This window comes from Xyrauchen texanus, chromosome 9 (genome assembly GCF_025860055.1).
Source record: "Xyrauchen texanus isolate HMW12.3.18 chromosome 9, RBS_HiC_50CHRs, whole genome shotgun sequence".
Lineage (NCBI taxonomy): Eukaryota > Metazoa > Chordata > Actinopteri > Cypriniformes > Catostomidae > Xyrauchen > Xyrauchen texanus.
In genome coordinates, this window is record NC_068284.1 from 22,278,232 (window position 1) to 22,296,484 (window position 18,253).

The 18,253-nt window shown below is 37.5% G+C and overlaps 2 protein-coding genes across 2 annotated transcripts; one reads left to right on the forward strand and one right to left on the reverse strand.

Annotated features, from left to right (window-relative positions):
- Positions 1–5,018: 5,018 nt before the first annotated feature.
- LOC127649580 (LIM zinc-binding domain-containing Nebulette-like) lies at positions 5,019–10,363 on the forward strand. Its single transcript, XM_052134757.1, has 7 exons — positions 5,019–5,486; positions 5,632–5,726; positions 7,540–7,624; positions 8,715–8,822; positions 9,010–9,181; positions 9,578–9,696; positions 10,186–10,363. Exons 1-7 carry the CDS (start codon positions 5,418–5,420, stop codon positions 10,360–10,362), a joined length of 825 nt encoding a protein of 274 aa, XP_051990717.1. The 5' UTR covers positions 5,019–5,417; the 3' UTR covers position 10,363.
- An 863-nt stretch (positions 10,364–11,226) lies between these two features.
- LOC127649579 (serine/threonine-protein kinase RIO1-like) lies at positions 11,227–17,487 on the reverse strand. The gene is made up of 17 exons (XM_052134756.1): positions 17,303–17,487; positions 16,914–17,121; positions 16,638–16,728; positions 16,054–16,123; positions 15,902–15,944; positions 14,774–14,866; positions 14,554–14,666; positions 14,388–14,468; positions 14,176–14,262; positions 13,947–14,084; positions 13,701–13,804; positions 13,482–13,588; positions 12,832–12,897; positions 12,337–12,456; positions 12,197–12,250; positions 11,458–11,598; positions 11,227–11,364 (listed from the first exon to the last, which is right to left on the reverse strand). Exons 1-17 carry the CDS (start codon positions 17,353–17,355, stop codon positions 11,254–11,256), a joined length of 1,680 nt encoding a protein of 559 aa, XP_051990716.1. The 5' UTR covers positions 17,356–17,487; the 3' UTR covers positions 11,227–11,253.
- Positions 17,488–18,253: the final 766 nt, after the last annotated feature.

Here is an 18,253-nt window from a genome sequence, read left to right on the forward strand (position 1 = left end):
CTAATTGTTAACCCTTGCACTTTCAGTCATATTCATTAGTTTATATAAGCAACCATTTAATGCATTTTATACACCATGAAAATAGCTTGTATTTCACCAAAATTCCATTATTGTCAGCAGGCTAGCTGAGTGATATGTATGCTGTCAAAATAAAACTTCCTCAAAAAATATGTATGAATAAACCTGGCATTGTCCATGTTTCTTGTTCTTTTCTAACAAATCACTTGAAAAGCAACATACTCGTAATTACCACTTCAGAAGTGGCAAATAGGATAATTCAGATTGCCCATGAAGGCAGCATTCTAAAATATTTCAGGAGTGCCAAATGAAAGCGCACCAAATGATTCAGCAGCATTCTGAGCAAGCATCGCAAGCATTCTGAGCCATTCAGATTGAATCGTGAACCGATTCAGACCGTTTTTCTATCACGTGTGACCAATTCATTGTAAAGAACAGACTCAAATGAGCTATTCATCTGTGATCTGACATCTTAAGCTCTAATTCAAAACTGCCATTAGTAAACACAGGGTACAAGGTATGATGTAGCTTCTCTCAACGCTAGGCCGCAACCTTGTCATGAATATAGCTTCGCTACTGAAAAGCTACTTGATTTAAATGCTAGCGAAGTTACCGTTTCGCTACACAGAAATGTAGTTAAGATAATAGCTTAGCTATTTGTAAGCTACTGCCCATCACTGGTTTCTGTTGGTAAAAATCGCAGGTGGTCCGGTTGAAGTGAAACGAAGTGGTTTCTCACTTAATGCCCCATCTCGCGAGTGGGGGAGCATATGCCCACTGGCATGTGGTAAGCGAAGCAGGCGTTTTCAATTAATTACAATGGGAGCCGAGCGCCACACTTTAAAGGTGGATTCTCATTGGTATTAAATGAAAACGCACATGTCGCTCACCACATGCCAATGAACAGGTACGGTAACTGCTGCTCTTGTGCACTCTCGTGAACGCGCACATGACAGCAACGGGCAGTGAGCATTTTCACAAAATAATACATTTGATTTTGGATTGTTTTTCACCAAACCATATGTCTTCAGAACAAGACGAGTCGCATACAATAATTTATTAGACGTCTAAATTATACTTTTGCATTCTTTATTAAGATTGAAGAGGTGATCACCATAAACTGCCATTGTATGATATCATGGTGCATAAAATAATTTTTCCTCACAATTTCTCCCTGTGTGTAACGAAAAAGAAAGTAATATGGGGTTATAACAACACAGGGGTGAGTAAGCAGTAACCGAATAGTCATTTTTGTCATCAACTATCCCCTTCTTTTCTGTTATATTTACTTAACCACAAAATCAGTGTAAAGCAAGCAAAAAAAATATTACAAATTGCACTGATAATGATTGGTTGATTAAAAATCAACCAATCACATTGATCTATATCAGAGCACGCCAACATAATGTAATACTCTGAACTCTCCAATTGTGGTTCTATCAGTTTAGATACATATACATATACATATATAGGCTATATACAGGTGAAACTCGAAAAATTAGAATATTGTGCAAAAGTTCATTAATTTCAGTAATTCAACTTAAAAGGTGAAACTAATATATTATATAGACTCATTACAAGCAAAGTAAGATATTTCAAGCCTTTATTTGATATAATTTTGATGATTATGGCTTACAGCTTATGAAAACCCCAAATTCAGAATCTCAGAAAATTAGAATATTGTGAAAAGGTTCAGTATTGTAGGCTCAAAGTGTCACACTCTAATCAGCTAAACACCTGCAAAGGGTTCCTGAGCCTTTAAATGGTCTCTCAGTCTGGTTCAGTTGAATTCACAATCATGGGGAAGACTGCTGACCTGACAGTTGTGCAGAAAACCATCATTGACACCCTCCACAAGGAGGGAAAGACTCAAAAGGTAATTGCAAAAGAAGTTGGATGTTCTCAAAGTGCTGTATCAAAGCACATTAATAGAAAGTTAAGTGGAAGGGAAAAGTGTGGAAGAAAAAGGTGCACAAGCAGCAGGGATGACTGTAGCCTGGAGAGGATTGTCAGGAAAAGGCCATTCAAATGTGTGGGGAGCTTCACAAGGAGTGGACTGAGGCTGGAGTTACTGCATCAAGAGCCACCACACACAGACGGGTCCTGGACATGGGCTTCAAATGTCAAACGTCTTACCTGGGCTAAAGAAAAAAAGAACTGGTCTGTTGCTCAGTGGTCCAAAGTCCTCTTTTCTGATGAGAGCAAATTTTGCATCTCATTTGGAAACCAAGGTCCCAGAGTCTGGAGGAAGAATGGAGAGGCACACAATCCAAGATGCTTGAAGTCCAGTGTGAAGTTTCCACAGTCTGTGTTGGTTTGGGGAGCCATGTCATCGGCTGGTGTTGGTCCACTGTACTTTATTAAGTCCAGAGTCAACGCAGCCGTCTACTGGGACATTTTAGAGCACTTCATGCTTCCTTCAGCAGACAAGCTTTATGGAGATGCTGACTTCATTTTCCAGCAGGACTTGGCACCTGCCCACACTGCCAAAAGTACCAAAACCTGGTTCAATGACCATGGTATTACTGTGCTTGATTGGCCAGCAAACTCGCCTGACCTGAACCCCATAGAGAATCTATGGGGCATTGCTAAGAGAAAGATGAGAGACATGAGACCAAACAATGCAGAAGAGCTGAAGGCCGCTATTGAAGCATCTTGGTCTTCCATAACACCTCAGCAGTGCCACAGGCTGATAGCATCCATGCCACGCCGCATTGAGGCAGTAATTAATGCAAAAGGGGCCCAAACCAAGTACTGAGTACATATGCATGATTATACTTTTCAGAGGGCCGACATTTCTGTATTTAAAATCCTTTTTTTTATTGATTTCATGTAATATTCTAATTTTCTGAGATTCTGAATTTGGGGTTTTCATAAGCTGTAAGCCATAATCATAAAAATTATATCAAATAAAGGCTTGAAATATCTTACTTTGCTTGTAATGAGTCTATATAATATATTAGTTTCACCTTTTAAGTTGAATTACTGAAATTAATGAACTTTTGCACGATATTCTAATTTTTCGAGTTTCACCTGTATATATATATATACACACAAATTTGTCGTAGAACTGTGTTCTACTGCCCTCTTTTGGCATTACATTGTCAATATTCTGCAGGAGACCTTTAAGCCCGTACACGCATGCAGCGACTGGGCGTTCATACTTCTGTCGCTCTAACGATATTGGTGTAGGCTACTGCACGTCTGGCCATTGCTTTTGAAAATATTAATCACACTCCTCACAGATGAGGCATTTTGCTAGTAAAACTACGATTTCATTCTAATTTGAAAAGGAATCAGTTTTCTTAAGACGAACGAACTATCGATGTACGAACCAAACTCACTCAGACTGCCGACTATTTCTTTTCTACGCATCATTTTTTATTTTATCCATGTATGTGGTTACAGATGAATCATATAGAACAGTGAAAAACGTCGCTGTCTTTTCAAAGGAGACGGATGACGTGAGATCCACTGACGCGGTCTTCACTCCTATTGTTCTCGCGCCTCATTTGCATTAAGTTCATCTTTTATCAACTTTGTCTTGTCGCTCGCCACGCCCACATCTAGTCGCCAGAGGTCGCTTGTGTCGTCGGAAGTCGCAAGTTCTCGTTGACAATGAATGAGATGAGGTCGCTGCATGTGTGTGTGGTGCTTTACTCAACACCTATCCTATAAATTAGTAAACATTAGGCACACATAGGGTGGTACATTTTAAGTAAACCAAACCTAGTTCGGTTAAAGGGAACCAGCCGCAAGTGCTTTTGGTGTTCACAATGTAAGTGGAATTAAGAGGACCCAGATATTTTTTTGGTCCTCTTCACATTATTGTGGTCTCAGACCCCTTTTTGTTCACACCATATGTCCTTAAGAACTCAGACCCCATTGCAGCTAGGGCTGTCATGATTATGAAATGCTATTATTATAAGCAATTGTCTTACTTCCCAAAGTGTATGCTTAAGACAGATATGCCTACACCTTAAAAAGGCCTAGTAAATTATTGATATTTTAACTTGAAATCATGTAATAAATGGGGCTCTATGATTACTATTAAGGCTTTAAAAGATATTAAATTTTTCATTAAAAATTATTGCACAGGGATAGAATTAGGTAAGTAATACATCACCACCTTATATTACATTACACATATATTACATTATTCAGTAGTAATTATGTATGTCTGTCCTAAATTCTTATTTTGCTTGAAGGAAAACATTTTAAATTCTATGTGCATTTGAAAATATATTTCTATACCTATCATCTCGAGAGTAATGGAGCAAGCAAGCGTCTCCTCCTGCGTGTCATTTACACTATGTGTAAATAAAATTAAAGTGAAACTATAAAAACCCTTGCTTGTATTTTCGTGGGAGTTTGGCGCGAACATCCGTAGATGGTACAGCCATCAGAGCATTTTAAATCGGTTCATCTTATCGTGCTGCTCTGCATGTGGCCTGTCCGTTCTTTGTTGGTGCGCAAATACAACAGAATATGAGACACAAAAACACGTCATGGTAATTATGGTATATCTATATTCACTTAAAATTCCCATACGTGGACAGTAAATTGTGACTGGAATATGAAGTATGTATAATGTAGATTTGGCAAGCCACGAGGTATTATGTCATAAAATGCTAAGCGGACTGGTACATCTTCGCTTTCACATCGCACGAATCAATCGAACCACAAAAGGACCCACAAGAGGTGGTCTGGGTATGGTTCTCTTTTAGGTCCTTTTAGGGGCGGGGGTCTGAGACCACTTGGGTTGCTCACAAATACACGTTGTACTGCTCTGGGAGCGCTCTGAGTGCTCAAACAAACTAGCAGTGAATGTTTCCTGTGTAGCATGTTTACACAGGAAACATTTGAAAAACAGCACAGACTGACTTGGTGCGCTTAGTGCACCACAGCGTCATGATTGTACAGTCTATTAAATGTACAGCTGATGAGAAAATAGGAAAGTAAAGTTGTTGTTTTTAAAAGACAAACTGGTTGTAAACTATTTATCACAATCTGACATTTAACATAAAAATAACTATTCCGCAGAAATAAAATGACCTCTCTTTATTTGGAAAAATTTGTTTACAACTTTTTTTGAGTGTGTGGCTCTTGTCCATTTAGACTAGAGAATAGTCAGTTCCCAGCGGTCAGTCTTTGAACGTTCTTCCAACAGTCTCAGTGGGAGATGTTTTGTGAAATCTTACGCATCTTTGTTCCAGTACCCTCACTGCGAGACAAGCAGCACGCTGATAAACACTCTCGACACATGCGAATTTAGTGCTCTGCGACATAAACACAGCGCATCCTGCAGCAAATCGGAGGGGGACATTTTACAACCTGTAAGTTATTACTGGAGTTATTTAAGTTATGCTATTTTGCCAGACCATCGATACAGCTTCAAAATGAACCCTCATTGCGCGCGCTGTGGGAAAATTGTCTACGCAACAGAAAAAGTAAACTGTCTGGACAAGGTATTTACTACTTTCCGATACTTACAGGAAAATCAATGAATTAACCTATCCTACATAATGATACAACGTTCATTCATGTATTTATCTGACATATCTCATTAGATTGCTTCATGTGCAGTTTCCATCTTTCCACATTTTCTTATAGTATTGGCACAAAGGATGCTTCCATTGTGATGTGTGTAAAATGACTCTAAACATGAACAACTACAAAGGATATGAGAAGAAGCCCTACTGTAACGCGTATGTTATTGCCCATCTTTTGCCGTCATTATTGCAAAGTCCAGATACCTTTAATAATTTAATAATAGTATTTTCATGTTTAGCCTATGCATGTAATTTGTTGTAATGTGTATACTACATAAAGTGACATGATGTACCGATAATCGTAATTCTATTTATTTTAAATTTAAATTGTCATAAATAAGTTATTTATGACAGTGTAAGGGGCCGTTCAAAACAAAAACGTTCTTGCGCTAAAAAAAAAAAAGCTAGACGCTGCCAAAAGTTCTTATAATCCTTATGTTGTGTTCCAGTCATTTTGACCAGGATGGCTTTAAAAAATTTTTTTTTACTCAATCCAATTGGAATAACATTTCTTGAGTTTCTTCACATATAGTCCAAATTTTGTGTTTGTGTGATACATTTTATTTATATTTAATCGGTTTCATTTTACTTTGTTACATCTGTTGTGCTCCCGGTCAAAAATTACCGGCCATTGTAAATGAATGGATTAATCAACAAAAAAAACAGAAATATTAAGTGTTCAGGAGCATCCCAAACCTTTAGATGAACACAGTCAGCACAAACCGCACGCAGGTACGTGCCTTGTGTTGAGCGCCCTATTGTTCTTTTTGTTTTGTACTTTCATCTTTTCATTTACACTCTTTGAGGAATATTTCAAGATCTACTTACAATGTGGGGCCTAGTGCTCAGCAAGTAGGCTAAAGATGCTGACTATCACACTTGGAGTCAAGTTCGAATCCAGAGCGTGGTGAGGGACTTCCTTAACAATCAATTGGCCCGGTTGCTAGGGTGGGTATATTCACGTTGGGTTAACCTCGTCGTAATCGTTATAATGTGGTTCGCTCTCGGTGGGGCGCTTGGTGAGATGTGCATGAATGCCGGGGAGAATAGCGTGAAGTCTCCAAATGTGCTATGTCTCCGCGGTAACGTGCTCAACAAGCCACGTGACAAAATGTGCGGATTGAAGATCTCAGAAGTGGAGGCAACTGAGATTGGTCCTCGGTTCCGCCACCTGGATTGAGTCACTACGCCACCACAAGGATTTAGAGCGCATTGGGAATTGGGAATTGGGCATTCCAAATTGGGAGGAAAAAAAATATCTACAAATCATGTTACGTTGTGTTTGGGCTGATTTTAATCGGGATAGTCTGCTGTAAATTACTATATGTCATTGCCTATGTTATATGTATGTTTCAGGAAGTAATAAGGAAAAAACATGCCAAAAAACACTCCTGTTTATTATATTTATGTATGTCAGTGGGACTTTCATAGACTAATATTCACTGCAGTTTGACCTCTGAGTGCATTTTCCTCATTGAGACCATTCTAAAGATATAGAAAACATGGCAATCGCATCTTTTTATGTTTTTAACAACAACTCTGAAAATAAATGTTGTGACAACAAATGTGCAAATAACGAGAACAACAGTTCAAATTTGTCATCAAATTAAAAAAACATTATCTAGGAATTGGTAGAATCTGCTTAATGCATTGTCTAAGCTTTAAAATGAAACTTATTTATACATAATATATACATTTATACATGATCTTTTTCTGCAGGGAGTGCAGAAAGGTGTTAGCACAAACAAACGCAAGCGTTAAACCTGGTACAGCAAAATACGAACCCCTTGCACAAAACACGCCGCAATGGTCAAAAGGCACCCTTCTAGTAAAAAAGTACAAAGCAAAAGAATTGTAAAACAGCATGGATGGATGCAAATAGTGTTCGGTTTGTACGGCCCCTAACAGTGTCTGCCTTTGGAAGCTTGAAACACCACAGATGTCTTTCATCTATGTCTTCTCCCAACAGGCACTACCCAAAACAGACCTTTACAATTGTGACAGACACCCCTGAGAACCTACGGCTGAGACAGCAAAGTGAGCTCCAAAGTCATGTAAGCTCACATGCCCCCTATATAGATTATTTTGTAAATGCATGATTGTAAACACGTCTAAAATAAATATTGAGAATGCACCTACACAGTTAGTGTGATATATCTAGGAGTAATGTTATTTGAAGCTATTGTAGGTACAGAAATATCAAAGAACATCTTGGAATTGTCTTGGAATAACATAACAACGATGAAATCATTTTTGGCAGAGTGAGTGTTTTGGATGTCAGGGAGGGACTGGGTGTGATACTTTGAGGTCAGCATGGCGAAAAACAAGGCAGCTGTCTACTCCGTGGTGCACTGGCAGATCCCCTCAGCTTTTCCACCTGGTAGTAGACAAGATGCTGCCAAGTCCATACTGTGGGAGACCTAATCCTGGCAATCTGACAGCAACTTTATTGTGCTGAGGGATTGGTCAGAAAATATGAAAATCTATTTTGTGTACTTGCGTACTTTCCCCTCCTCAGTACTTTGCTTAAATGGCACTCATATTGCCTTTCATTTTTGTCGAGTTTATTAAAAAAATCCTTGAACAGCAGCATTTTGTTTTTTTACAGTAATATAGTCAATGTACATTTTAATTAACAAAAAAAAATGACTGATACAGAAATGATAATAATCACTGAAATCTATGGTAATATTATAAGTAAACCCTCTGATTGCAACGAGATTGAGGGCATAATGTGTTTTAGGTGTATAGAATATAAATGTCACAATGCAAAAAATCTTAATGGTCCTAAATGTATATTTTTTTTTATGCAAAACATAATTTCTTAGTATTCATTTGGGGTTAATTACCCGCTAAGGTGCGCAACTCATCCTGCTCCATTTGCACTACGGACATAATAGCTCAAATTGTGCAGCCTATTGAGGAGAGGTGTGCTATTATGTTAAGCATGTAGACTTATATATTTCACCTTTCAAATGATAAAATCCCATAGATTTACATTGGAGGGATCTAACCCATATATAGTGTCAATATCTACATTTTAGCAACCAAACCTCTCACAACACCCTAGAATTGTAGTGGCAAATTTTGCACAGGCACCGCCCATATTTTCTTTAGAAATTGTAAAACTACTTTGTTCTACAGGTCAAATACAGGAAGGATTTTGAACAAAGCAAGGGTCGGGGCCTTACATTTGTCCTGGATACTCCAGAGTCACAGAGATTGAGGAAGACCCAGGATCAGATTAGTAATGTATGCTGGAAATGAGATATATACTAATTTAATAAAATAGAATAAAATGACTATTGACTGATTAATATGCTGGACATTTACATGTAAGCATTGATTATACTAATTTAAGTCACACCTACAAGTAGCCATTGTGGGAATTAAAGGTTGTACATGTAAAGAAACAACAGGTGATATCTCTATTCTGCAGGCAAAGTACCGTAAGGATTTTGAGATGTCAGGTTTGCATGGGGTCACTCAGGGAATGCGCGGGACATACCTGGTACGGGCTCAGATGAAACCGAACCATGAGATGATGGAACCACAAAATGGTGTCCACCAGTACATCATGGAGACGGACCGAAGACCTGGCGTCATTGTGGGTTAGTTCTCCAGTGTGAGCTCAAACCGAACCCCTGGTAGAGAACGTTTAAAAAAAAAAAAAAAAACAGTACACCCTAGACAATGTCAAGACTACAATGTAAGAACAACATTTTGATGGCCTTAAAATGTCCTTAAAAAGTAAACATCTCTTTTTTACAAGGATTATTTAAAGGGATAGTTGATTTCTGTTATTTACTTACCCACATATTTTTCTCATATGACTTTCTTCCATCAAGCACAAAAGGAGCCTCAGTCACTGGATTTTTTTATTTGATAATTTATGATTAAATCTTGATAAATTGTCCACCAACCCAATTAGATGAAAAACAAAGTACTGTAAAACCAGTACTATCTTAGACTATCATTATGAGCAGTGTGTTCTGTTTGTTTTTTAGCACCTGTACTTCCTGGTGCATACTATCCCAGCGGCCACACCCATGGGCACAGCTACATGCATCAGACCAGCATGCATTCACTGAGATCAGTGCAACTAAGGTCACAACACACAAGCATGGTGAGTCCTCATTTATCATATATTAAATGTTATGCATTGTTAGCAGTGATTTCCGTTCACAGGTATGTGCATGCAGATTCCAGGAGACACTTGAAATTATTTTTAGTTTTTTAAGGACAGTTAAAATGTATGTAGTTAAATTTGTACCAGAAATGTATGTGGAAAACACTCATTTATAATGAAAACCATATTATATCCCACATTTATAATGGAGAACTACATCGTTTTTTGTTTAAATCTGAATAACATAAAAAATAATGCAAAATGATGTGTACTATAATGAGTTGAAAGGAACATATTTCTGATTTGGAGTCAATTGATGGGGGTCCTATATATGACAAACAAAAATTGGAAAACACTGTTCTGTTGCATTCACTTTAGGCTAATATCATTCTTTCTTTTTCAAAAATATTTGATGTTAAATACTGTGTATATATAAATTATTCTGTATGAAATAAATGTATTAACATGCACTAACTTGGCCTCCAGACTGTATATAGGGCCCTGTATGACTATACAGCGCAGGATTATGATGAAGTATCATTTCGGGATGGAGATATCATTCAGAACGTGCAGCCGATTGATGAAGGCTGGATGTATGGAACAGTGCAGCGGACTGGGAGATCGGGAATGTTGCCTGCCAACTATGTAGAGGGCATTCGCTAGGTGTCGGAGATCTCCCACCCACTGAGCCTCAAATTAAACTTCACAGCTTACTCGTTTACAGGCATTAAACGCTTGTAAACGGACACAGGTAGATCTCTATTTTAATAGTGCAAATTGTCCCACTTTGTAGGTGTTTTTAATAAGTGTCTTATTTTATTACACTGTAGTCCTAACAAGTGAATGCACGTAATGCAATGAATAGCTTTGTACCAATATGGTCTTTACTTTTAAATAAATGTTAGTCCAACAGAAATTTGTGAAGAGACAAAATGTACAGAGGATTGTAAAGAGGATTTTGTCACTATCAAATCTGAAAAGATTTTTAAAGCATGTCAATGTTGCCTTGTATACTTGCATAAATTGTTATGCACAAAGTGTATTAAACAGACCACTACACCAAAAATGTACAATTGAATTGTCAGTGAAAACAGAACACTACCATTCAAGCTATGTAATCAGAGCGACAATGAAAGTTTATCAAATAATTTTAATAAACGTTAAAATCTCTTATGAAACAAATTGCATTTTATCAGCTGAAACTGCTGATAGCATGTGTGTATAATTGTTATGGTACTGACATTTCATCAGCACGAATTATGTCCCTGCCCTGATTGAACTCCACAAGTCAGCGTTTCTGTTGTAACTTCAGATCTTTAAGCTTAGGATATGCTTCGTTTCTTTGCCTGCCGTTACGTCTTGAGCACAATTGAGAGTTATAGCCTTTTAAAGTATAATCCATTTATGAGCGATACATGTGCACTACGACTGCTTTAGGAAACTTTTTAGTGCAGTCAATTCCAGGCAACGCACAAGGATACGTGTCTGATGATGATTAAATTCATGCCTCGTGCACAGTGTATGAGACGTAGCGACATAAAGAAAAACAAGTCTTCATTTTCCTTTCTTCATTTTGGAAACCCTCTCCTTGCGCTTTTTCACATGTTTTGGCACCTTAGTTTTTCTTTTCTCCCTCTGAGCGTCTTTAACCAATTTTTTTCTTTCCTGAAAGATACAGAAATGGAAAACTTATTTTGACAAATCACTCAAAACAAAGAGTTTGTGGTTTCCAATAACCTGCTAAACTGTGATCGGTACCTTTCTGTCCTGTGGTGATGCCTCACTTTGGCTGTCACCCTCCTGTGTGTCTTCCCCCTCTGATTCAGTTTCCTCATCATCATCATCTTCTTCAGATTCTGAACTCCCATCCTTAGTGGAATCTTCCAGTATTGAGGGAACCTGTTGTATAAACATTCAAGAACAGCATTGTTTATAAGGTCTCTCATTTTCATGATGTTTAAATTTGGCTGCTATCATTTGTATACATTATCCTTTGGAGATTTGGCCTTAATCCCCCCACTTGCTATGTGGGCAATAAAACCCCAAAGAGACCGTTGCACATATTTTCTGAGTCAAATAAAAACTTGGACACATAGGGTGCCTTAAATCGAATGCACCTTAAAAAGGAATTTCTGTGTAGATTTTTGCTCAAATCTACAACACACACACACACACACACACACACACACACACACACACACACACACACACACACACACACACACTGTTGTTTACCACAATCATTTATTTTTAATTGCCCCTGCTTTTCTGGGGTTCTAGTGAGGCACTTGCAATGGAAGTGAATGGGACCAATCCATAAACTTTAAAATACTCACCGATTCAAAAGTATAACCACAATATATAAATAAAAAAATATTCAAAATATAAAAAAAAATCTTTTTTTTAGTAATCAACATTTTTAAGATTAACTTAATATTCCTTTAAATACCCCAAATTGTGTTGTTTGAAACAAAACAAAAAGAATAGAGTCTCCTACCTTTTGCACACCTGAAAGGTCCTTCCTAAGGCCAGTTACTGTCTGGTATAGGATCTATAATGGAAAACATGTATCTGCATTTAAGACCAACACTCAAACCACTAGTTTATTGTTGTTCATTGAGAGCTTTTGAGACATACGTTGTCATTTTGTGCATCTTCAGAAGACTTTTTCTCTTTTTTCTTCAACATGGTGTCCACATCCCTCTCGTAATGAGTGACTTCATTAAGCGTGCGTGGAATGTAGGCTCTCTTAAACACCTAATGAGACAGATCCATATGTGAATTGTTAATTATGACATTATAAAAGACATAAGATGACATGTTTTACTTGTATGATTTCTAGGGGGCCATTCACACCAAATTGATTTTTGAGATCGTCTGTGCTGTTTTTCTATGTAAACATGCACTAGATTGCTCAGCGTCTCACACAGGAAAACCACCACTCGTTTAAACGCTGTGTCAGATAAATTAAAAAATATATTTAATTTTTTATTTATTTTAAATACATATTTTATTTTGTTTATAATTTAAAAAATGTGTCTCGAGACACCTGCATTCTGTTCTACTCATTGGACAGCATCTAGCTTTTTTTTAGCACAAGTACGCATTTGGTCTGGAAGAAAATAAATGCACCTCTTCATCAACTTGGTCCTGATTGGATCTTTCCTCTGCAGTTCTTTCAGATGTCATCTCCATTGCCTGCAGTTAAACACAAACATATATTTTAGATGAACACATACTATAGCCAATCAACAATACCAGAGCAGGGGGGCTTGGGTAGCTCAGCGAGGATTGACGCGGACTACCACCCCTTGAGTCACAAGTTAAAATCCAGGGTGTGCTGAGTGACTCCAGCCAGGTCTCCTAAGAAACCAAATTGGCCTGGTTGCTAGGGAGTGTAGAATCAAATGGGGTAACCTCCTTGTGGTCACGATTAGTGGTTCACACTCTCAATGGGGCATGTTATAATTTGTGTGTGGATCGCGGAGAGTAGCATGTGCCTCCACATGCTGTGAGTCTCCACGGTGTCATGAGCAACAAGCCATGAGATAGGATTGACTGTCTCAGAAGCGGAGGTAACTGAGACTTGTCCTCCGCCACCCGGATTGAGGTGAGCAACCACACCACCACGAGTTGTGGGAATTGAGAAATAAAAATAAAATAAAAACAATAACAGAGCAATATTACAACAAATGAATGAAAGATACAAAAAGTGATCAATAGGAATGAGAAAAAGACTCTAAAAACTAGGTGATAATGCATCATTATAACTACTAACTGACCTTATCCATGTATTCATTAATGTTGTCACTTGTGATGGAGGGGTCTGTGACAAACTCAAACAACTCCCGTACAGTCATAACAGCAACATTATGTTTCTGGAAGAAGTCTGAGGGAATTAGGTAAATAAATGAATTAGTGGCTAATAAATCTCAGTTGACATCAATATCAATGAGATCTTTGTCAATTGTGCTAACGTATGCCAGGTTCCACATAATTACCATTGACATTGTTGCAATCTTTGCGAAGAAACTCCAATGCATGAGGGTGATCATGCTCAACAGACTGAGAAACATCGATAATATAGGCTTCTCCATTATGATACCTGAAAAACCAAAGGATAATTTCAAAATACAGCAACTAACATGTTCAAAAATACATGCTCAGTGTTTAAATCCTTTTCACTGATCACAATTTAATAACAACAAACACAAACTGATGGTAAAAAACTCATCATGTAGGCTTACAGTATATTGAATTCGCTAAGGTCGGCATGGACCAGGTGTGCTTCATGGTACATTATTCTCATGTTCTGGATGATTTGTAGGTAGAGTTCCCGGGATTTGGATTCAGACAGGACAGCATTCTTCAGCAGAGGGGCAGGCCTGAGGAAGACACCGGCATTTAGAAAAAGCAGAATGTGTTGCTGAGAAGTATTTATGTATCTGCATTTGTGCAGAACCAGTTTGTACATACATTTCATCTTGACCAATAAAGCTCATGACGAGGACGTGGCTCCGCAAAATGATGGGCTCTGGACTTGGAATCTGTGCTGTCTGTAGTCTTCAGTTAAACAGATCCGTATTAGTGACAAACACCATGGCAATATATATATTTCAAACACGATTAAGCAATGATATGAAATGGGATCAATTATGTTAATTAAAAAGATGCATAGTGCAGTGCACCTGATCAAGTTTCTCATCTCCTTCTCCGCCCAAGTGCGTACCATTTTTCTAGGATTGCCTTTGCAATAGCCGTGGCGGAACCTTAATTGGGATCAAATATAGATTGTCACCGTTGAATGGCACACATCAGGAAAACTAAAGTACTGAACAAATGCATTAGTCTTACCTGAACTCCCCACTGACATATTTATCTCTGTCTTTGAAGTGTAAAATTGAAGTTTTGTAAATTTTGATGGCTCTGCTTTCTCCTTTAGCATTAGTTGCATGGTAGACATTCGCCTGTGGCAGAAAACACAGATAAAACATAAAAAGCAACATTAGCAATTAGCCTTTCTAACTAAAATAGACTTTAATGGACATTTTTCATGCCATTCAGAAAAGCATGCCTCTTTGCCCGTGCTAATACAGCCATTGATCTCTGAAATGACCCCTCTGCTCAGCATCTTGAATAGAATCATACGTGTACGGGGGTCCAAAACCTGTGCCATCACACAAAGTCACACACTGAATAGAATTATGACACAAAGACAAAAAAAATTGACCTTTTCTATTCTATTTATACTTATAGGAATATTCCAGGTTCAATACAAGTTTAGCTCAATCGACAGCATTTGTGGCATAATGTTGATTACCACAAAAAAGTAGTTAGATTCGTTATTGTCGAGTTGCAGTGAGGCACCTTACAATGAAAGTGTATGGGGCCAATATTTGGAGTGTTTAAAGACAGAAATGTGAATGTGATGAGGAGGAGGGCGTGGCCGGGCCATAACGATGGGCACCTGGCACTGAATCAGCCGTGAAAGGAATAAAGAGGAGCCGGAATAAAGAGGAGCCGGAGATGCCAGTTAGGGAGATAGAGAGATGCACAAAGCAGTCTTGTGTGTGTTTTGTGTTATGCTGGAAAGCAGTTTTATGTTGCGTTTTGTTCAATTGTTTATTAATAGTTTACGTTGACTGATCAGCCGGTTCCCACCTCCTCCTTGCCCATTGTGTGAATCCGTTACAGTGAAGATTATAATAAAAAAAAAAAGCACTTACATTAATTCTTCTGTTAAAACTCATGTATTATTTGATTTGTAAAGTTGTTTAAATAATTTTTTTTTACAATAATTTTAGGGTTTGTTGGCTATATCTTTACACAGGAAAGGTTATTAAATGATATTATAACACTAAAATCATGTTAACATGCATATTTTTTAAGTCTTGTGGCTATACTTTTGATACAGAGTATTTTAACATTTACAGATTGCTCCCATACACTTCCATTGTATGTGCCTCACTGTAACCCAGATTTAAGCTTTTTTTTTTTTTTTTTTTTAAAGAAAAGGATCGATCCATCAATCCATCCATCCATCCATCTTCAACCGCTAAAGAGAAGAATGGACGAGTACATTTATTTTTTGTAGTAATCAGTAGTAAAAAGTATGCCACAAATGCAGTCGATTTAGCTTAACTGATAGTAAACCTGGAATATTCCTTTAAGTCCAAGTTTATAGAGAACTCATAAAATGCACCTGTTCAACTGTAGCTCTGTCTGACTTGTCCTTTACTCGAAACCTGAACAGAAAAAATTGGGATATTATCAAAAGAATGAGAATTTTTAAGGTTTAAAAACTTAAACCTGAATGAAAATCATATCCAAGAGTTTATGAGAAAGATTACATACGTGTCTGCTTCCCTCTGTTTTTGCATCACAGTGACTTTATTGATTACAGAATCAGCATAGCTCAATTTATCTGTGAAACAAAACAAACTTTATTAAGACTGACACGGAATACATTTTTCTACATTCCAATTTCCAATAAGTATATTAAATCTTCTGTATACTATACATGTAATCGTTCACAAAAAAATTGAATTCTGCCATCATTTACTCACACTCCAAACACAAATTAATTTACTTTTTCTGTGGAACACAAAAGGCAGATGTTAGGTTGAATGTTAGTCCCAGTCACCAACCACTTCCACTGAATGGGGGAAAAAAAAAGATGCAGTATGAAATAAATGGTGACTGAATCTAACATAATGCAAAAAATCTCCTTTTGTGTGACATGGAAGAAAGAATTACTTTCTTTCTTTCTTTCTTTCATGCAACACAAAAGGAGATTTTTTTGTATTATGTTAGTGTTTATATTACATGTTTGGCGTGTGAGTAAATGATGACAGAATTTTCATTTTTGGCTGAACTACCCCTTAAAGCCTTGTTGGCAAGGATAAAAAAAAAAAAAAAAAAAAGAATTGTGGGCTCACCAAGATTTATTTTGTTTTCAAATTTTCTCAGGACCTTGTCTGACGGAGTGGACATTTTCAAGGACTTGTTATGAGAACTTTGACGATTAGCCTGGTTAAGAAGAAAGAAACAGAACAGACACATAATGAAACATACTGTAATCTCATCATATACTGTATATTCAACACAAACTGTCACAATTTCTAGAAACAAAAGGTTGCTGACAATAGTCAGCCATTGTAATTTCAAATATAATGTGGCCCTCATCACCATTTTGTGATGTGTTCAGTGAATACCTGCTGAGTATTCCCAGTTCTCATTGCAGTGTAGCGCTTGGTGAAGTCTCCTCCTGATTCATACAAATCCCAATCATCCTCTTCATCATCATCCTCTTCATAATCATAGTCCTCCTCGTTTTCGTCTTGTTTATCAGCGTGTAAAGTAACTTCATTGAGTCGGTTCTCCAGCGAAGGCTTGTCAGGGACGTGGCTGATTTCAGACTCACTGTGAAATATCAAATTTCTTTCATGTAAAAACGTAAGGTACGGTTACATTCATCTAAGGTTAATTTAAAGGGAAAGGTCAAATCTTTTGTGTCGTCACATGTGAATGTAGAAGGACTCTCTTAGTCAGCGAATTTCTAAATATGTTACGCAAAACAATTAATGAACGTCAAGTTGCATACCTCCCTGTTTCGTCCGCGTCATCAAACTGCCCTGGTACAACCTGAGACATCATGGTACACAAATTAAAATGTCCGAAAAGAAGAAACGTGGCTGAACCCTTTAAAATATAGCTTGAATAACAGGTAATATCAACACACGTTCAGAAACCAACAGCAGGCAGGCCAAGCACACTCTTTTCCGGGCAACGTGGGTAAGGGTGCCGAGAAGGCTCAAAGAGGGAATCCGCGAAGCAAAATATGCGAGAATATACAGTTTAGCTCACAGCAGGATTGTGCCAATTTCAGAATTATCTTTCAATTTATGAGTTGGAATTCGAATTGAATTTGCAACAGGAAGTTGAATTTGAATTGGAATGAAATGAAGTGGAATTTACTGAATTGCAATTCAAAGAAATTCAACACAGTTGCACTACACAATTTTATTAGTCCAAGACACATTGTGTGACACCGAGGTGAAGACAGTTTCAGGTTGGATATTCGACAGATATTCACCTGTGGTTTTTCTTATGTCCACACAACAGCAGATAAGGACCATGAACATAGTGACAAATCTAATTTTCAAATTTCAGTAGTTCTTTACTCATGACTCCAAATACGTTCTAAACTGGTTCTAACTGACCCAATGGAAGGTACACATATTGTACACACATTGTTTTTGTAGATGTAGATCTTACACTATTTTAAATTATTTATTAAAATGTGTTAAATCCAATAGCTCCTTGGTAATGTGACCAACAACCCTCAGACTACTTTAAGAACATCCACTCACTAGCCTTAAATATTGTACACGTTTTGTTTGACCATTTTCATCTCAAGTGATTTTACATTAATTTTAACGTTTTTCATTGTTGCACATTTTTATAACTCTCTGGCCATGTGACCTACTGACCTCAACCAAGGTTCTGAATATCCACTGACTACCCTTCTATATTTCACACCCTTTAGTTTGTG

Excerpts from the sequence above, each read along its gene's own strand:
- LOC127649579 (XM_052134756.1), bottom strand. The coding sequence starts at position 17,355 with ATGATGTCTCAGGTTGTACCAGGGCAGTTTGATGACGCGGACGAAACA. Across the intron at positions 17,122-17,302 it reads GACGCGGACGAAACAGGGAG|TGAGTCTGAAATCAGCCACG; the intron begins GTATGCAACTTG and ends GATATTTCACAG. Across the intron at positions 11,365-11,457 it reads CATCACCACAGGACAGAAAG|GAAAGAAAAAAATTGGTTAA; the intron begins GTACCGATCACA and ends TGTATCTTTCAG.
- LOC127649580 (XM_052134757.1), top strand. The coding sequence starts at position 5,418 with ATGAACCCTCATTGCGCGCGCTGTGGGAAAATTGTCTACGCAACAGAA. Across the intron at positions 8,823-9,009 it reads CCCAGGATCAGATTAGTAAT|GCAAAGTACCGTAAGGATTT; the intron begins GTATGCTGGAAA and ends TCTATTCTGCAG. Across the intron at positions 9,182-9,577 it reads AAGACCTGGCGTCATTGTGG|CACCTGTACTTCCTGGTGCA; the intron begins GTTAGTTCTCCA and ends TTTGTTTTTTAG.